The 16,920-nt window shown below is 37.0% G+C and overlaps 1 protein-coding gene across 4 annotated transcripts in view; it reads left to right on the plus strand.

Annotated features, from left to right (window-relative positions):
* The window catches only part of ctnnd2b (catenin (cadherin-associated protein), delta 2b), a 64,971-nt gene that overhangs the window by 12,399 nt on the left and 35,652 nt on the right, over nucleotides 1–16,920 (plus strand). For all 4 annotated transcript variants that reach the window (XM_016232053.1, XM_016232054.1, XM_016232055.1 and 1 more), the window contains exons 3-8: nucleotides 3,706–3,740; nucleotides 5,669–5,785; nucleotides 9,292–9,458; nucleotides 10,447–10,987; nucleotides 11,192–11,335; nucleotides 13,875–14,124. In XM_016232053.1, coding sequence (XP_016087539.1) covers nucleotides 3,706–3,740; nucleotides 5,669–5,785; nucleotides 9,292–9,458; nucleotides 10,447–10,987; nucleotides 11,192–11,335; nucleotides 13,875–14,124 — 1,254 coding nt within the window. The remainder of the gene's footprint in view (nucleotides 1–3,705; nucleotides 3,741–5,668; nucleotides 5,786–9,291; nucleotides 9,459–10,446; nucleotides 10,988–11,191; nucleotides 11,336–13,874; nucleotides 14,125–16,920) is intronic.

A 16,920-nucleotide genomic window follows, 5' to 3' on the forward strand; every position in this document is an offset into this window, starting at 1 on the left:
AATTGTAGAACAATATGTAGACGATTAAAATAAGTCAGAATGGAGGCAAAGAACACTAAATCAGTGTGGTAATTGTAATGGCCCAAATCACATTGCTCTAAGTGTTTCAGCTAATATGTTGAGTCAATATGGAAATGGAGCACATAAAGAACAGTGATTAACTACTGACCACACAATGACCCACAGCTGTGATTGCCTCATCTGTCATGTCATTATTCTCAAGTTAATTATCTTGGGAGAGAAAAATATCTTCATCCTAAAAGGCTTTAATGATCTCCATGAAGACAGACTCATTTTGTACTATCAATGTGATGTTATCTAGTGAGATGTCTTCGAGAGCGATATCACGATTGTCAGTCTTATAGTGTCCTGGAAATTGAACGACAATTTCCAGCCAATAGGAACAATTAGTTGTTGTTTTATTTATTTATTTTATGTTGTAGGCCATCATAATCATATCTCACAACTGAATATGTGTTTATCTACCTTAGAGGACTTATTTATTTATTTGTTTGTAATTACCTGACATATTTAGCCAGTAATTGTCTTTTATAGGGAGCCGGCGTTTAAGTATCACCTAAACTTAACAGTTAGGAAATATCACCTTTGAGCACCATTAATGGTACTCTTAACAATTCAACAGGTGCCACTGTCAGGTGATATAATTCATTAATTTACCAGTGTTAGCGTTGCATTTGTTTGCAGTTCACACCCCTTTGTTTGTTGTTTATTTGACCATGGCCGTGATCTTGTGAATAATTGTAGAACAATATGTAGACGATTAAAATAAGTCAGAATGGAGGCAAAGAACACTAAATCAGTGTGGTAATTGTAATGGCCCAAATCACATTGCTCTAAGTGTTTCAGCTAATATGTTGAGTCAATATGGAAATGGAGCACATAAAGAACAGTGATTAACTACTGACCACACAATGACCCACAGTTGTGATTGCCTCATCTGTCATGTCATTATTCTCAAGTTAATTATCTTGGGAGAGAAAAATATCTTCATCCTAAAAGGCTTTAATGATCTCCATGAAGACAGACTCATTTTGTACTATCAATGTGATGTTATCTAGTGAGATGTCTTCGAGAGCGATATCACGATTGTCAGTCTTATAGTGTCCTGGAAATTGAACGACAATTTCCAGCCAATAGGAACAATTAGTTGTTGTTTTATTTATTTATTTTATGTTGTAGGCCATCATAATCATATCTCACAACTGAATATGTGTTTATCTACCTTAGAGGACTTATTTATTTATTTGTTTGTAATTACCTGACATATTTAGCCAGTAATTGTCTTTTAGGGAGCTATTATGCTTGTTTGAAGGCAGGTCGACTCATTAAAACGGAGGTTGGGGTAAAAATGCCTTGTGGCTCATCACTGTTGCTCACTCACCGGGAGCCTGTCTTTGTCTAGGCATTGTTCGCGGAAGAATCTGTGATGAATGGGTTTTAGGAGAACAACGCCGTGGCCTCATTAAAACGGAGGTTGGGGTAAAAATGCCTTGTGGCTCATCACTGTTGCTCACTCACCGGGAGCCTGTCTTTGTCTAGGCATTGTTCGTGGAAGAATCTGTGATGAATGGGTTTTAGGAGAACAACGCCGTGGCCCTATTAACATGTGGCATTTTGTTTTTTTCTGTGATTCGTCACCCCCTGCACAAACATAGACAGCCTCACAAAATGAATCCTTACACACTCGCCGGAAGAAAATCAATAGTGTGATTTAGCAGCTGCTGTAAGGCTCCAAGGACAATGGGTGAGCGTTTAGCCTCCCGATAACGCTATGGGTAAGACAGGTCGCTTTTTACCTTGCGGTGGCAAAGCCAGTCATTGATTAAGGGTTTCTGGCTCTGCGTTCTTCCTCAAGCCTTCATTTCCACCGAATCCATTACCATCATAGCCACTGTTTGTGTGTTCTAAAACATAGATGATACTTCATTGATCAGTGAGTTATGTGATTCAGAAAGTGCACAAATAGGTTTATGAACTTGATGGGTAAACAGTTACTTAAACAGTTTATGGCAGCTGAAGTATTTAGCAACACCACATGGCCAAAAGTACACTACTGTTTAAAAATGTGTTTGTCGGTAAGATTTTTTAACAATTTTTTTTGAAAGAAGTCTCTTATGCTTATTAAGGCTTCATTTATGTAATCAAAAAATACAGTAAAAACAGTAATATTGGGATTTATTTTCCTTTTTTCCCCTTGTAATTTTGACTTGTGTTCTTTTTGTATGTTATTCTTGTTCAAACCAATAAACATTCAATTTATTAAAAAAAAGTAACATTGTGAAATATATATTTTTATAAATATATTTTAAAATGTAATTTATTCTTGTAATGGCAAAGCTGAATTTTCGCCAGCCATTACTCCAGTCTCCAGTGTCATATGATCCATCAGATATCATTCTAACATCCTTGTTATTTCTTTTTATTATCAATATTGAAAACAGTTGTGATGCTTAATATTTTTGTGGAAACCATGATACATTTTTCAGGATTCTTTGATGAATATAAAGTTTAAAAGTACAGCATTTATTTAAAAATAGAAAGTTATAAAGGTCTTTATTGTTACTTTTAATACATTTAATTCATCCTTGCTAAATAAAAATATTAATTTCTTAAAAAAAAAACAATAGCGTACTGTATGTGGACGCCCACATTTAATTCGAAGATTTGGCTCTTTAACTTACACCCTAATAACAGGTGCATAAAATCAAGCATACAGCTGTACAATTTCCATAGACAAACATTTACAGTAAAATAAGGCCCTTTTCTGTTCCACTGTTACATGCTCCTGTGCACAAAGCATGAGTAAATGGATCACTGAGTCTTAACCATTGAACAAATTTAGGATGAATCACGAGTTAGAGCCCATCATGCCTGACCTCACTGATGCTCTTGTGTCTGCTTTACCAGAAAATTGGAAGCTTGTACAGGAGACCAGCTCCCTGTTAAAGGCACAATATGTAATTTTTTGCCACTAGAGGGCGCGTATTCAAAACAAACAAATAAACAAAGGCGTAGTTAGATGATGCCGTGACTGAGTGTGGAATCATGGGAGTTATGTCTTCATCCCCACAGCCGATGCAATTCGATGGGACTCGGGCAGAAATCATGTTCATGGATGAGCTAATGTATTAAAGATTTATTAACGTCGCGTAGTATGAAGCAGAGTGAGGTGGAAAGCCGTTGAAGCAAAACGAGGCCGCTGAACGAGCGCGACACACGGCTCGAAAGCAGCAGAGCTTTTATTATGCCACAGTCGACCGCTTCCGCTCCTACCGGAAAGCAGCGGAAGTAAGCAGCGCTGTTTTATCATACTAGATACATTTGAACATTCTGTTATAATGCTACTCTGTGTGGTCAAATTGCTTATTTCTCTGGATTTAAACATTCTTCAAAACATTTGGGATAATGTAAGTACACAAGTCAGCAAAATATATAAAACTGTTCTAGTGTTTTTTGGATATTTTAATAAAAAAATCTTACATATTTTGCCTTTATTGCCCATGATTTTGAAATTAAATATTCAACAAGCACATACAATATGGTGCCCACACACTTCTGACCATGTATTGAAGATATAAATGGTCAGTTGCAGGCATAGGATTGTAGCATCAGGTAAAAGATTGAGTTCACTTCAGTGTTTGTGTTGATGATGCATCTAAATCTGCTCTATCCTTTATCTTACAGTTCTGCAGATGAAAAGTTTCGCTGGAACAACCAAGGTAACTGGACAGTTTTCTTGCTGAAATTAGAATTTTCTTCAGCCCGTTGTTTTGAAATCCATGAATTTAAACCTTACAAGAAGGTGAATGCTGCATGAAGAGCACCTTTTCCAATGCATTTTGACAGTTGTAATCATCTAGCAGCCCACGTGGTACACCGTGCATGTCAAAGTGAAACATGTTGACTTTTGACTTTATTAATTGTGCTACAGCAAAATGTTAGCCAAAGATGACAACCTTTGCATTCCAGAGCATAAAACATTGAGGAGAGGCTGAGATTGAAGAGCAGGAGCAGTGCGGGGCATAAATGATTCATGAGCTTGCAGTCACGCCACACTCTTTAAAATACTGGACTCTTGATGAAGCATCAAAACAAGACCAGATTAAGCATCTCATTCGCATTCCTGGCTAGTTCAAATTAAATTTCTGTAGTAGATTCCTCAGTGGTGGGTTTTGTACTTCAAAATGATTTCGCCTTAATCAAAATACGTAGCTACCCAAATACCAAAACTACATTGTAAAAACATTGTGATAAGGTTGTGATACCATTTGTGACCCTGGACCACAAAACCAGCCTTAAGTTTCTTGGGTATATTTTTAGCAATAGCCAAAAAAACATTGTATGTGTCAGACTCTGGGCCAGGTTTTGTGTGTGTCTTTGCTCCCCATGTGCTCTGTTACCCAGTTTCAGTGTCTCCTGTTTTGAGTTCATTGTTCCCAGGTGTTTCCAATGTTGATTGTCATTAGATCCAGGTGTCCCTCGTCTTCCCTTCATCAGTTCCTGTGTATTTAAAGTGTGTTCTTGTTATTTGTCAGCCGTTGGACGTCATCCTGATGTGTCGAGTCTTGTGATCCCCAGCCTTTGTTTAATAAACCCTTTTGATTTACTTTACTCCGTGTCTCCTCGCGCCTGTGTTCCTCGTGTGTGTGAAATGTGACAGTATGGGTCAAAATGATAGATTTTTCTTTTATGCCAAAAATCATTAGGATATTAAGTAAAGATCATGTTCCATGAAGATATTTTGTAACTTTCCTACCGTACATATCAAAACTTAATTTTTGATTAGTAATATGCATTAAGAACTTCATTTGGACAAATTTAAAGGCAATATTCTCTATTTAGATTTTTTTGCACCCTCGGATTCCAGATTTTCAAATAGTTGTATCTCGACCAAATATTGTCCTATCCTAACAAACCATACATCAATGGAAAGCTTATTTATTCTTAGTTTTCAGATGATGTATAAATCTCAATTTCAAAAAATTGACCCTTATGACTGGTTTTGTGGATACTTAATACGTCCAGTGTTGTGTGCAAAAAGTACGTCCACTTTTTGTTTACAAAAAAATTGTTACAATGCTGCAGAAACATTTAAAGATCAAATATGAGACTCCACTGTCTTTTTTGATATTCCTTTATTAAATTATGTCACAAACTAGCCTATATGAATCTGAATAACCAGCATATGGTTGTTTTTTGGACACAAACCTACTTTCTGTAAATAAAAGTATTGTCCCTATGTGTTTTTGAACTATCTAATTCAGAAGTACAGATTGTTATTTTAAATTTAAAATGTTGCATAATTGGTCTGGTTTTATTTGCATAGTACAAATGTGATTTTAATATGTAAACTGAGCATTATTGTTACATCTTACAATTTTAAATAATAGGTGTTATTTCTAGAATGTTTTTGCAAAGTGCAGTGTTATTGCAATGTAACCTAACAGCAATCAAAATGTAACATGTAAAACAAATTAAGCTCTTAATGTAAAACATTCATACTTTAGTTACGGTAGTTACTCAACAAGCGCTTAATGTTTAACATTAAGTGCTTGCTGAGTAATTACCGGCATATTGAAACTGTTTTATTGGTAGGTGTTTTTATTAGTCTGCTCGATGAAGTTACCTTTCATGTCTTTGTTCACAGATGGACAGAAGGATATAGAGGAGGAGCTCACCACAGGCCTGGAACTTGTAGATTCCTGCATCCGATCTCTTCAAGAATCTGGTATTCTGGATTCACAGGAATTCACTGCAGGCGAAAGTAAGGAGCACTTTTAAATACTGGAAGTTTAACACAATTAAGAAATTACTGAGGCTGAACAATGCTAATGACTTCTAAATGTTCCGATCCTGCAGAGTTGTGATCTTAAGATGAAATGATTGATAGTCGGGGGTGCTATAATTTACATTCTACAGTGTTCTTTGACAGAAATGCGTTAAAATGACCTTGCAGGTGTTGTTCTGTAGAGCACATGAGTATATCCTCCAGCTTTCTGAAATTCATGAGTGAGCCTCCCTGCCTGCCTTATTATTCATGTTAGCAGTTTAATGCATGAATTACAGGTTATTTCTGAATTTAGTTTTTGGGGTAACAAATTCAAGGAGGCAACAAATGTTCAAATAGTGTATGTCAAAAAGCCTATTCACCCTGCTGAGAGTATCAGGCCTACCTCATCTGAACAGATTAAATATGAATACTCTGAACAGTTGATATATTTTCAAAGGCTCAGTTTCTTAGCATTTAAGGAGGTTGAGATATACAGTGTACAAATAAAAGGTTTCCAGATAACCTAGAGAAAAAAAAAAGTTTGACATAGCTGTAACTAAACAAACTTAACCGCAGGAAACTTAAACTAAAGCATCGTCAAGAACATGAAATATTGAGCAAACTGCTAAATAAATCAGTGTACATGGATGCATGGACACTTAATGGTTTTTAATGAACTATCTTACAAGACAGATCAAGTATATTTTGTATTTATTTACTCAGCTGTAGTGGTTCCAGCCACTTTCTCTAGTTGTGAGTTATAAATAGAATTCAGCTGAAATATTTATCGGTTCTGATCTAAAATGCAGGTCATAGAGTGTGGAGATAAAACCCCTGTCCCCAAACAGATAAGTGACCAGCCACCTAGACATAGATTGTCCACCGCACAACCACTCTGTATGGCAGCAAATGGCATCTTATGATGCCTAAAATGCTTGGGTTGAGACTGGAGAAGGATCAGAAGTCTGATTATGGATTTATGAAACTTTCAGCTCTTACTGTAAATGTGCCTCTTTTTGAATCTGATAGTGGCTAAAGTGATTATAGTAGTAAACTCCAGCCATTTTCAATAACCGCAGTCAGACAGTTTCTGATATTACTGGGTCATCTGAAATGACCCAGTTATCATCTTCAGTGGTTTTGAAGTCATACTGTCACATAGTCAGTTTATGGGAAATCTTTTCATAGACTGCAAACCTTTATTGGTTTTCTTTTAACCTTCAGATTTGCAGCCTATTTTTGTTTATAGAATGTTGTGGCGTGTAGATCTTTTGTAAACAAACATTATTGCTCTGTCAGGCCATTTCAAACTGGCACCTCTTTAAAAGATGCAACATCTTTAGGTGCTGTCAGACATCCTCAGAAGAGGAGAAACATGCCATGACAGTGTGGCAATAAGCTTCGGTTAACACAACACAAACCACACATCATCATGATCGACTTTGCTGGCTGTCAGAGATTAAACAGCATGCAAACTCATCTCTGTGCATACAGGTGATATGTGATGCTACATAGCAGTGATTCCCAAACGGGTATAAATCACAGGAATTACTTCATCACATTCCGGGGGTACAGAAATTTGGATTTTGCTCTGTTAATCCTGTAAAACATAAATTATGACTTTAATGAATTTTAATTAATTAATTTAATTTAATTAAAACATGTTTACTATTAAACATGTGAATTTTAAAGTCTACACTTACAATTCAAAAGTTAAGGGTTGGTATGATTTTTTTTATGCATTAAAACATTTCTTATTATCAGTGTTGAGTATTTTTGCAGAAACTGTTATGCTTCTTCTTTCAGGATTCTTTGAATAGAAAGTTCAAAAGAACAGCATTTATTTTAAATAGATTTTTTTTTTTGTAACAATGTCTTTGTCACTTTTGATCAATTTAATGCATCCTTGAAGATTTCTTTCAAAAAATGACCTTAAACTTTTGAATGGTAGTATATGATAATAAAATATAAATATATGAATGTATGCTATGCTGTATATGTAGAATTTCAATAAATATAATCAAAAGCTTCATTTAACTACAAATATTTTATTAAAAGGAATATGAACACAAAATGAATATTTCATCAGTATATCAATATTTCTGTTTTTCTGTCATGCACCGTCGGTTTGACACTCGCTCAGTGAAGTTTTTGAATTTATGCTTATGGCCTCCTTTGAAAAGAATAGAATGTTTAATATGTTATAACATGCTCTATATTTCTCCAACAGTTTTACTTGATTCACTCACACTTTCATTCTATTAAATGTCTCAGCCAATCAAACTAAATGGCGTTATAAAGCCAGTTTCTATAGTTTTTCAAACTGCATGAGCTGGTAGGTAAAGCTGCTTCAGTTGTATTTTCCCCAACAGTATTCAATTTTGGTCACACTTTATTTTAAGGTCCAATTCTCGCTATTAACAAACCATTAACTACACCTTTTGCCTCAATAAACTCCTAATTTGCTGCTTATTAATAGTTAGTAAGGTAGTTGTTTAGGTATTGGGTAGGATTAGGGATGTAGAATATGGTCATGCAGAACATGTGTTTTAGATGTACTAGTAAACAGCCAATATGTTAATAATACGCATGCTAATAAGCAACTAGTTATTAGTGAGAACTGGTTCCTATACTAAAGTGTTACCTTAATTTTTTTTGTTTCAAAGTGAGTCATGGTAATAGTGTCCAATTTAATAATGTATTATGGTCATTCTGAATGATATCCAGTATAATAAGAGTACATTTCTAGCTATACTTGTACCTTATTTATGTGATTGTGGGGGACGTACTGTAAGACGAAAAAGGACTGGGAATCACTGCTGTCAGCATAGGAGGGACCGAGTGAAGAGAAGGGACTGCGATTTTTGTTCATACTGACCCCATTTTCTTGAATGTGTGCTCATTGAGTGTCTTCCAGCAGTGTTTAATTATGCATGCCTGTTCTGTCCATCTACTCACTGTGAGGCTTGAAATAATGAGCAGTATAAAAGAAAGTAAAACAGAGAACTGTGGATGGAGGCTGGAAGACAATGACAGAATATGAGATGAAATGGTAAAGCAATTAACCAATTTTACAAAGGTAAAAATGAGGTGAGGGGAATTATATGGACAGAGAAGAGAGGGTAACAAGATTTGCATCTTCTGAAGGAAATACCTGAGCTTGCAAGGCAGCAAAAGAAACAAAGTTTTATGTAAGTTTAGATTTTAGGCTTTGATTCTATGTAAATGTAATACTGCATCTTGCCGCTTTTGACATAGTCATAGCAATCATCATACTTGGCTGCACACAAGAATGAGCAGTCACTGTAAAAGAAGTTACACATTGTTAAATATATGCAAAGATGACAAGACCAATTTCAATTCTATATGCAAATAGATAGTATGAAAGACCAACTGCAATGCAATGTCTCTGTTGGAAATAAACGTGTGATTGTTATACGTAATCATAAAGTTAAACAGTTTTGTCTTGTATTTCTTTTCCCCAAATTTCCCCTTCACAGGACCAGGCATCCTCTCTCAGAGTGCTTTGCAGCTCAATAATCAAGAGGGCACCTTTCCCTATCCAGTCAGTTACCATAGCAACCAGACCCTGGCCCTCGGCGACCTGTCGGCCTCCCAGCCTCCTCACAGTGGTCAGATGGTAGGAGCCTTACATAGCTATAATCAGGTGGGGATTCATCTTTTTGTAAAAACTCAGATTTTGACCCTCTTGTCTTAAACTGTGTGAATTATACCCTGTTTTTTTTTTTTAGAAAACCCTCTGGGGGGAATTCACTAAGTAGTGCGTCCGCTAATAACGCTGTTCATGTGCATGCACTGCCTTAATGTTTTTAGTGCCAGAACAATGTTCTTTTTTCAGTCGTGGCTTTTGCCTTATTAAAATCATCTATAAATGTTGTCAGTAAATTTAGTCAGTGTTCATTCAATTATACTCAGACTAAAATGCATCTAATTTTAGTTGAGAAGTTTGTCAGATCAAATATTCAAACAATTGATATATTAAATAATATTTTATATATATATATATACATAACACTGTAAGATACTAAAATGCATTGACAGTGTTTTGTAATGTTTTTGTAATTCTTGTTAAAAGTTGATGCATTCAAAGTTGGAGCTTAATTCATGGCCATGTTTTATTATTTTGTTGCCTCGTTTTAATTTAGTTAAATTGTGGCCACAATGTTTATTACAGTAAAAAATAATACCACAGTTTAACTAAAACAATGCAACAGATTAATAAGTTGTTTTTTTCCCCCACATATAATGTACAGGCTATGCATATTTTAACATCAACTTTTAACAAAAACTAAAAAAAAATATATATATAGATATCGTTACTGCATTGTTACTATTTTGCCGTGTTATTTTTTGCAAATGCAAATTAGGCTACAGTGTTGCGCAACAATAATTGTGCAATCTTTATTGAGTCTAAATTAAATAGTAAGGAGCCTTGTTTGTGCTGAAAAGAATGACAATGACTTAAATCCTCATTTGCATTTAAACTGGACTATGAACTGTTGCTGCACTGAATTACTAAAAGTGTTTAGTGAATTCACCCCTTTTTCCCATGAAAATATCATGTACCACCATCACTTAGTTCACAGCTCCTGGATGAGTGAAATTTTAGCTCTTTACATGTCACTTACCTCCAGGTGACATCTAATCGTGTTGTCCAGCTGGCTGCCAGAGAGACAGCCGCCCGGGCCCATTCTCAAGACTCCTTTGCCCAGGGTCATGGCAGTGCATTCCACATGCCTGACAATCAGCCAGCAGCCCCTGTAAACTATTCCTGCTCCACTCTACCAGCCCAGAGAGTGAGCTCTCCCTTTTCCATGCAGGCTTTGGGCTCCCCATCCAAACTGCAGAGGCTGGGCTCAGCCTCCGACATGCCCAGCTACGCCACTTTGGCGCGGGTGTCGTCACCCAAGCAGTCCCCGAGCCGGCTGGCCAAGTCCTACAGTACCAGCTCTCCCATCAACATGGCAGTGGGAGGAGGGTCGTCCTCTTCGCCACTGCACATGGCCGGACCTGGCAATGCCTCCAGCTCGTCTCCGCTACACCAGTTCAGCACTGCAGTGGGAAGCTACGCCACTCTGTCCCCCACAAAACGTATGCTCCACACCACCGATCAGTACAAGATCTCTCATGATCTGTATGCCAACGCCACCCTCCAGAGACCTGGCAGTCTGGCAGGTCAGTGCGATTTGCGGGATACAGTGTTTCCATTTGGTAGTATCACCATTAAAAACACATAAGCACTGGTCACACTTACTGTAGCGGTTGTTTGATATCATCAGACAGATGAATCGGAATTTGACACTGTTGTTTCCAAGTATATTTATAGCATTTTTGTTCTGGTTAATGGCGCTTGAGAATCTGCCTTTGTATATGATGTAGGTTCCAGGGGTTCGTACAGCAGTCAGCACAGTCACCTGGGCTCGGAGCTAAGACCCTTGCAGTCTCCTGAGCACCATATCGACCCCATTTATGAGGACAGAGTCTATCAGAAAGCCCCCCTGAGGAACTTCAACCAAGGCCAGGGTAAGATAAGCAGACATCAGGTTCTCTAACAATTTAACGTCAACAGCAAAAATCTTCTCCGTTAGAACATCATGGCTCTAGTACAGGTGCATTTATGAAATAAAAGGCTTGTTTCGGCTTTCTTTTTGTTCAAAATAGAAATGTTTTCCCAAAGTGCCCAATTTATAGCAGTGAGCAGCTAGACATCATCACTTTAACTGTATCAGATAGTATTAAGTTTTTGCTTTTAAGGTTTTAAAGTCAATTTACTTCCATTCACATTTTGTTTTGAGCTGAATATAATATATCATTACAACTAATTTATGGTGCTTTATGGCATGTCTAGACACCTTAAAAAATGTCTTGCATAAAAAAAGTGTAATCTATATAAAAGCACAGGCTTCTCTATACGTACATTACATGTTTGCAGGCTAATGGATGTGCTTTTCAGTGTTTCTACTTGTACAGCCATAAAAGCATGTATGTACTGTAGGTTAAAAGGACAATTCAGTCAAAAATCAGTTACTCATTTACTCAAACTCATGTCCTTCCTAACCTGTATGACTTTCTTTCTTTTGTGGAACAATAAGGAAATATTTTGAAAAGTGTCTTTCTTTGCAAAAATTCAGTGTCGTCCAATGTTGTTTTGGACCCCAGCGTATCTTCTTTTGTGTTCCACTGAAGAAAGAAAGTCATACAGGTTTAGAACGACATACCTTAAACATTTTCATCCAAACTTGTCCACCTGAAAGTTATTGAAAGTCAGCATCAAATGCGGTTCTCAACTCACTTTGCTTCCATAACCTAATGTATTTCTTTGTCAAACCAATTATGGATCATGATATGGGATAGGGCAGTGCTTCTCAACGGATTTGGCCATGAGACCCACATTTTCCCATGGTCATCAAGCCGCGACCCACTTTATATATATATATATAATTTGTTTAAAAAAATATACCTTCATACAAATCCTTCCCAGCTAACACACAAAGTACCAGTTATGTGATTTATTGGTACTTTACTTTTATTTCACACGTTGCATGCTCCTAGTTTCTTTTGCGCTTTAGTGAAATGATGTACAGTGAGCGCTGCCGCATTTGCGCGAGCAATTGAAGAGTGCGTGCTACAAGCACAGTATAATGTCTGACAGGACAGGATAGTTCATTTTTCTGAGGTGAGAGACTTTTCGACCCACTTTATATATATATATATAATTTGTTTAAAAAAATATACCTTCATACAAATCCTTCCCAGCTATCACACAAAGTACCAGTTATGTGATTTATTGGTACTTTACTTTTATTTCACACGTTGCATGCTCCTAGTTTCTTTTGCGCTTTAGTGAAATGATGTACAGTGTGCGCTGCCGCATTTGCGCGAGCAATTGAAGAGTGCGTGCTACAAGCACAGTATAATGTCTGACAGGACAGGATAGTTCATTTTTCTGAGGTGAGAGACTTTTTATTTCATAGCAAGTTACAAAAAAAACTATAGAATAATGAGACTGACATTAAGCCTGACAACATCTCATCTGACTGCAGATACTGAATCGGGACAGCATGTTTTTCTCAGGCAGTCTTTACTTAAACTGCAAAAAAAGTGTCAACAGCTTTCACGCACATTTTTCAAAACAAAAGTCTTGCATCAGAAAAATATTTAGAATTAAGTTTTTTGTTGTTGTTGATGTTTCTTTGACTGAACACTCCGCGACCCACTCAGAACGGTCTTGCGACCCACCAGTTAACACTGGGATAGGGTACAGATTTGGAATTTATTGGATTCTAAAGAGTGGGTGTTACATACCAAAATGGAATCATATGATTGAAAGGGAAGTGTTGAAAATTAATAGGGAATTGTTACATCATGTAAAAAAGGTTATTTGACATTTTTACAAAGGTTCAATTAGAAAAAGTTTCTTAATTTCTATCATATTAAAGTATTTCATACCAATTTGTATGCTGTAAGTGTTTGTTTATTGCTAGGCATTGTGTTTTAAACTATCCTGTTTTGCTATGAAAATAGCCTTTAGTGCTGACATGGCATAAAAAATAAAAGAATAAACAAATTAACATTTTAAAAAGTGTAATTTTTTTTATTTGGAATAATAAAAAATAAAATCATGCACACCAGGCTTGTGCAATAAAAAGTAAATGTTCTTGTTGACTTTAAAGTGGGAGTGTTTCCAGCGTAGCTCTAAGCTCCAGTCAACTGGAAAACTCTGCCATCAGGATGAACAGCCGTCAGTGGTGGTTTCTGGGTAGCTATTCAAATCTGAACAAAAGCAGACCAGAGAGAAAAAAAAACAGTTTTGCATTGACACTCAGACAAGCTAATAAAGCACCTACTGAAGAGCTATCATTACGGGTCAGTTTGTTATTTTGATGGCTTAACATCCTTTCTGTTCTGTTTTACTCCTCCTGTCCTCCTTCTCCTTTCTTATGATTTTAATACCTGGTCAATTTGTAACGTTTTTCACCTTTTGCCGCACCCAAAGATCCAGTGAACCAGTTTTGTGACCAGGTCCTGAACTTTCTGCTCTGTCCCTACTCTCCTGTTGTAGCCCCTTCCTCTCCTGGTGTTGACTCCATACCCTTGCAGCGTACGGGAAGCCAGAACGCCACAGGAACATTCCCCCGTGGCGGCTACGCCACTGGCCCTGGTGCCTCCACCGCCGACTATGCCAACCCCTACCGTACACTACAGTTCTGCCCTTCCACAGATTCACCCTACAGCAAATCGGGACCTGCTCTGCCCCCGGAGGCAACACTGGTCAGGTCGCCCTCTGTGGACAGCATCCAGAAGGACCCCAGGTGAGTTCTCCCACTGTCTAAGGCATCTTGAAGGAACTGCGTATGGAGATCTCAGCCAGTTAGTGAGAATTAGAGCCGAACTGACAGGCTGTGTGATTAACTAATCAAACAGAGCTTCACATGCACAAGTTGTCAATTAAGACACTGTAGGGGAGAGTGGGGTAAGCTGTGCCATTGTTTAATTTTATTTGTCCTTAGGTAAGGAGAAATTAGAACTAATATGGCTAATTACAATTCAGGATATCTGGTGTCAACTGAATACAGAAGAAAAGCATGTATAACACAGGGTCATAGAAATATGACTTCTCAAAAACGAAAACTTGATGAATAAAAACAATCCAATTCCAAAGTCTTATTTTTTCGGCACGTTATTTGTAAACAGTGTTGGGCAGTAACGCATTACTTAGTAACGCATTACTGTAATTTTATAACTTTTTTAGTAACTGAGTAATTTAACGCGTTATAATTTTCAAAATAGTAATTAGAGTATAGTTACAAGCCGAGGTCTCTATACGTTACTGCCGCGTTACATTGCTGACAGAATGCAGTGTTTATAATCTAGAGATTGTAAAAAGGACATAGCACATGCACTGTCGAGTCAAGTGCCAGTGGATTAAAAACCTGCTCCCACGAGACCCGACGCGACAGAGCGCAGCGCGGGACAAGATGGACGAGTGCTGCTGCGGGCGGATAGACAATCGTGTGTGCGCGGGATGCAGGAGAATAAAATGATTCACGGGACTCCCGCAAAATAGAAGTATCTAAAACAAATAAATTGTTATTCATCTATTGCACAAAAGCAACATGAACTAAAATCTAAAGATTAAACATTGCTGACAGAATGCAGTGTTTATAATCTAGAGATTGTAAAAAGGATATAGCACATGCACTGTCGAGTCAAGTGCCAGTGGATTAAAAACCTGCTCCCACGAGACCCGACGCGACAGAGCGCGGCGCGGGACAAGATGGACGAGTGCTGCTGCGGGCGGATAGACAATCGTGTGTGCGCGGGATGCAGGAGAATAAAATGATTCACGGGACTCCCGCAAAATAGAAGTATCTAAAACAAATAAATTGTTATTCATCTATTGCACAAAAGCAACATGAACTAAAATCTAAAGATTAACAGGTGCAAGCGTATGCAGAGTTTCTATTTAGGCTATAACACGTGTTTGCAGCGTTGAGCAATGCAGTGCTGACGAATCCTCTCATTATAACATATGAATTGTAGACATTATGAAAGATTCATTATGCATATATTTATTGTGTTATAACAGAGATTTGTAAGATTGCGATGAGCTGAGATATCTTTTAGAGATTATAAATGCAGTGCTCTTTGCTGGCATTCTGCCATCCAAACCATGCACGCAGCAGCCACTTGCTTTAGTTAAAAATAACAGTGTTCTGTGAATGTTGATGCTTTAATAACAAATATTTATAGGGAGCGTGTATGCTGGTATTTCATAAATTTCATGGAGAAAAAAGTAACGTAACTAGTAATGTAACTAATTACTAATTACTTTTGAAATAAAGTAATCAGAACAGTAACGTGATTACATTTAAAAGGAGTAATTATTCATCAGTAATTTGATTACATTTTCAGAGTAACTTGCCCAATGCTGTTTGTAAACCACCTTAGACAGATGTCACTACATATTTGAATGAAGTTAAATAATTTTCTGAATTTTATAATCTGAATAATATTTCTTGCATTTGGAGGCAAAGTTCATTATTTGGTAAGCTGACACAACTTACCTCAAAGCATCAGACGCACTTTACCCCACAGATACAGTACCATTCAAAAGTTTGGGGTAAGTAAGATTCTTTTTAATGATTTTGAAAGACGTCTGTTATGCTCATATGTTGTGAAATATTATTTAATTTAAAAATAATTTTTTAGGATTTTCAGCAGAAACATTTCTTATCACTGTTGAAAACAGTGCTGCGTAAACAGGAGTACAATATTTTTCAGGATTCTTTCATCGTGTCTACACCGGATTGTCGTGCCTTGTCGCTCCGCAACAGCTAAAGTCTGTCAACACTGGACGCGACAAAGCGACCGTTGCAAATGATTTGAATTTTGAGTTAGTACGTCATAAATAGAACGCGGCAGCAGTTTACTTTCGGGGATTTGTCTTGTCGCGCCGCATCCAGTGTAGACAGCCTCTTTTGATCAATTTAATGCATCGTTGCTGGTTTTTGTTTGTTGTTGTTTCATTGTTGATTAAAATAAAGAAATCTTACCCCAGAGTTTTGAATGGTTTTGAATTCACCAATATGAGATATATTGTATATCAGTGTAGATAATGAAAATGCTCAATATTTATGTGCATCTCTCAGTCACAAGCAGCTGTGCATGATGGGTTCTTTCTAAATATATGGTCACTTGTAAAAAAAAACAAATTGTGCAGTGTTCTTGATTAAGGGGGTGACACATCTTACTTCACTCTCTCCTACAACATGAATCAGACTTCACACGACGTCACTTCCTGTAGTACTATAGTTTGCCTGTGTATACATACAAAATCACAAAAACGATATTACACATTTGTCACAATTGTAAACATTCTTCAAGAAAGATAGCGCATGATTTTATGGATTATATAGGTAGTCAGTTCCACCTTGTTTACGCTGTCGTTATGCTAGTATTAAGCATATTTTGGTTTTATCATGTGACATTAATTGAATGTGCTGAGAGGCCATTGACGATCATCTCTTGTGAGCTAAAGTACTTTAGCACTTTATCTTTTTTTGTTTGCTTGCTTTTTCTGCTGATTTGACCTTGTTTTTTTTTTG

This window comes from Sinocyclocheilus grahami, unplaced genomic scaffold, assembly GCF_001515645.1.
Source record: "Sinocyclocheilus grahami isolate Dianchi unplaced genomic scaffold, SAMN03320097.WGS_v1.1 scaffold406.1, whole genome shotgun sequence".
In the NCBI taxonomy this organism is placed as follows: domain Eukaryota; kingdom Metazoa; phylum Chordata; class Actinopteri; order Cypriniformes; family Cyprinidae; genus Sinocyclocheilus; species Sinocyclocheilus grahami.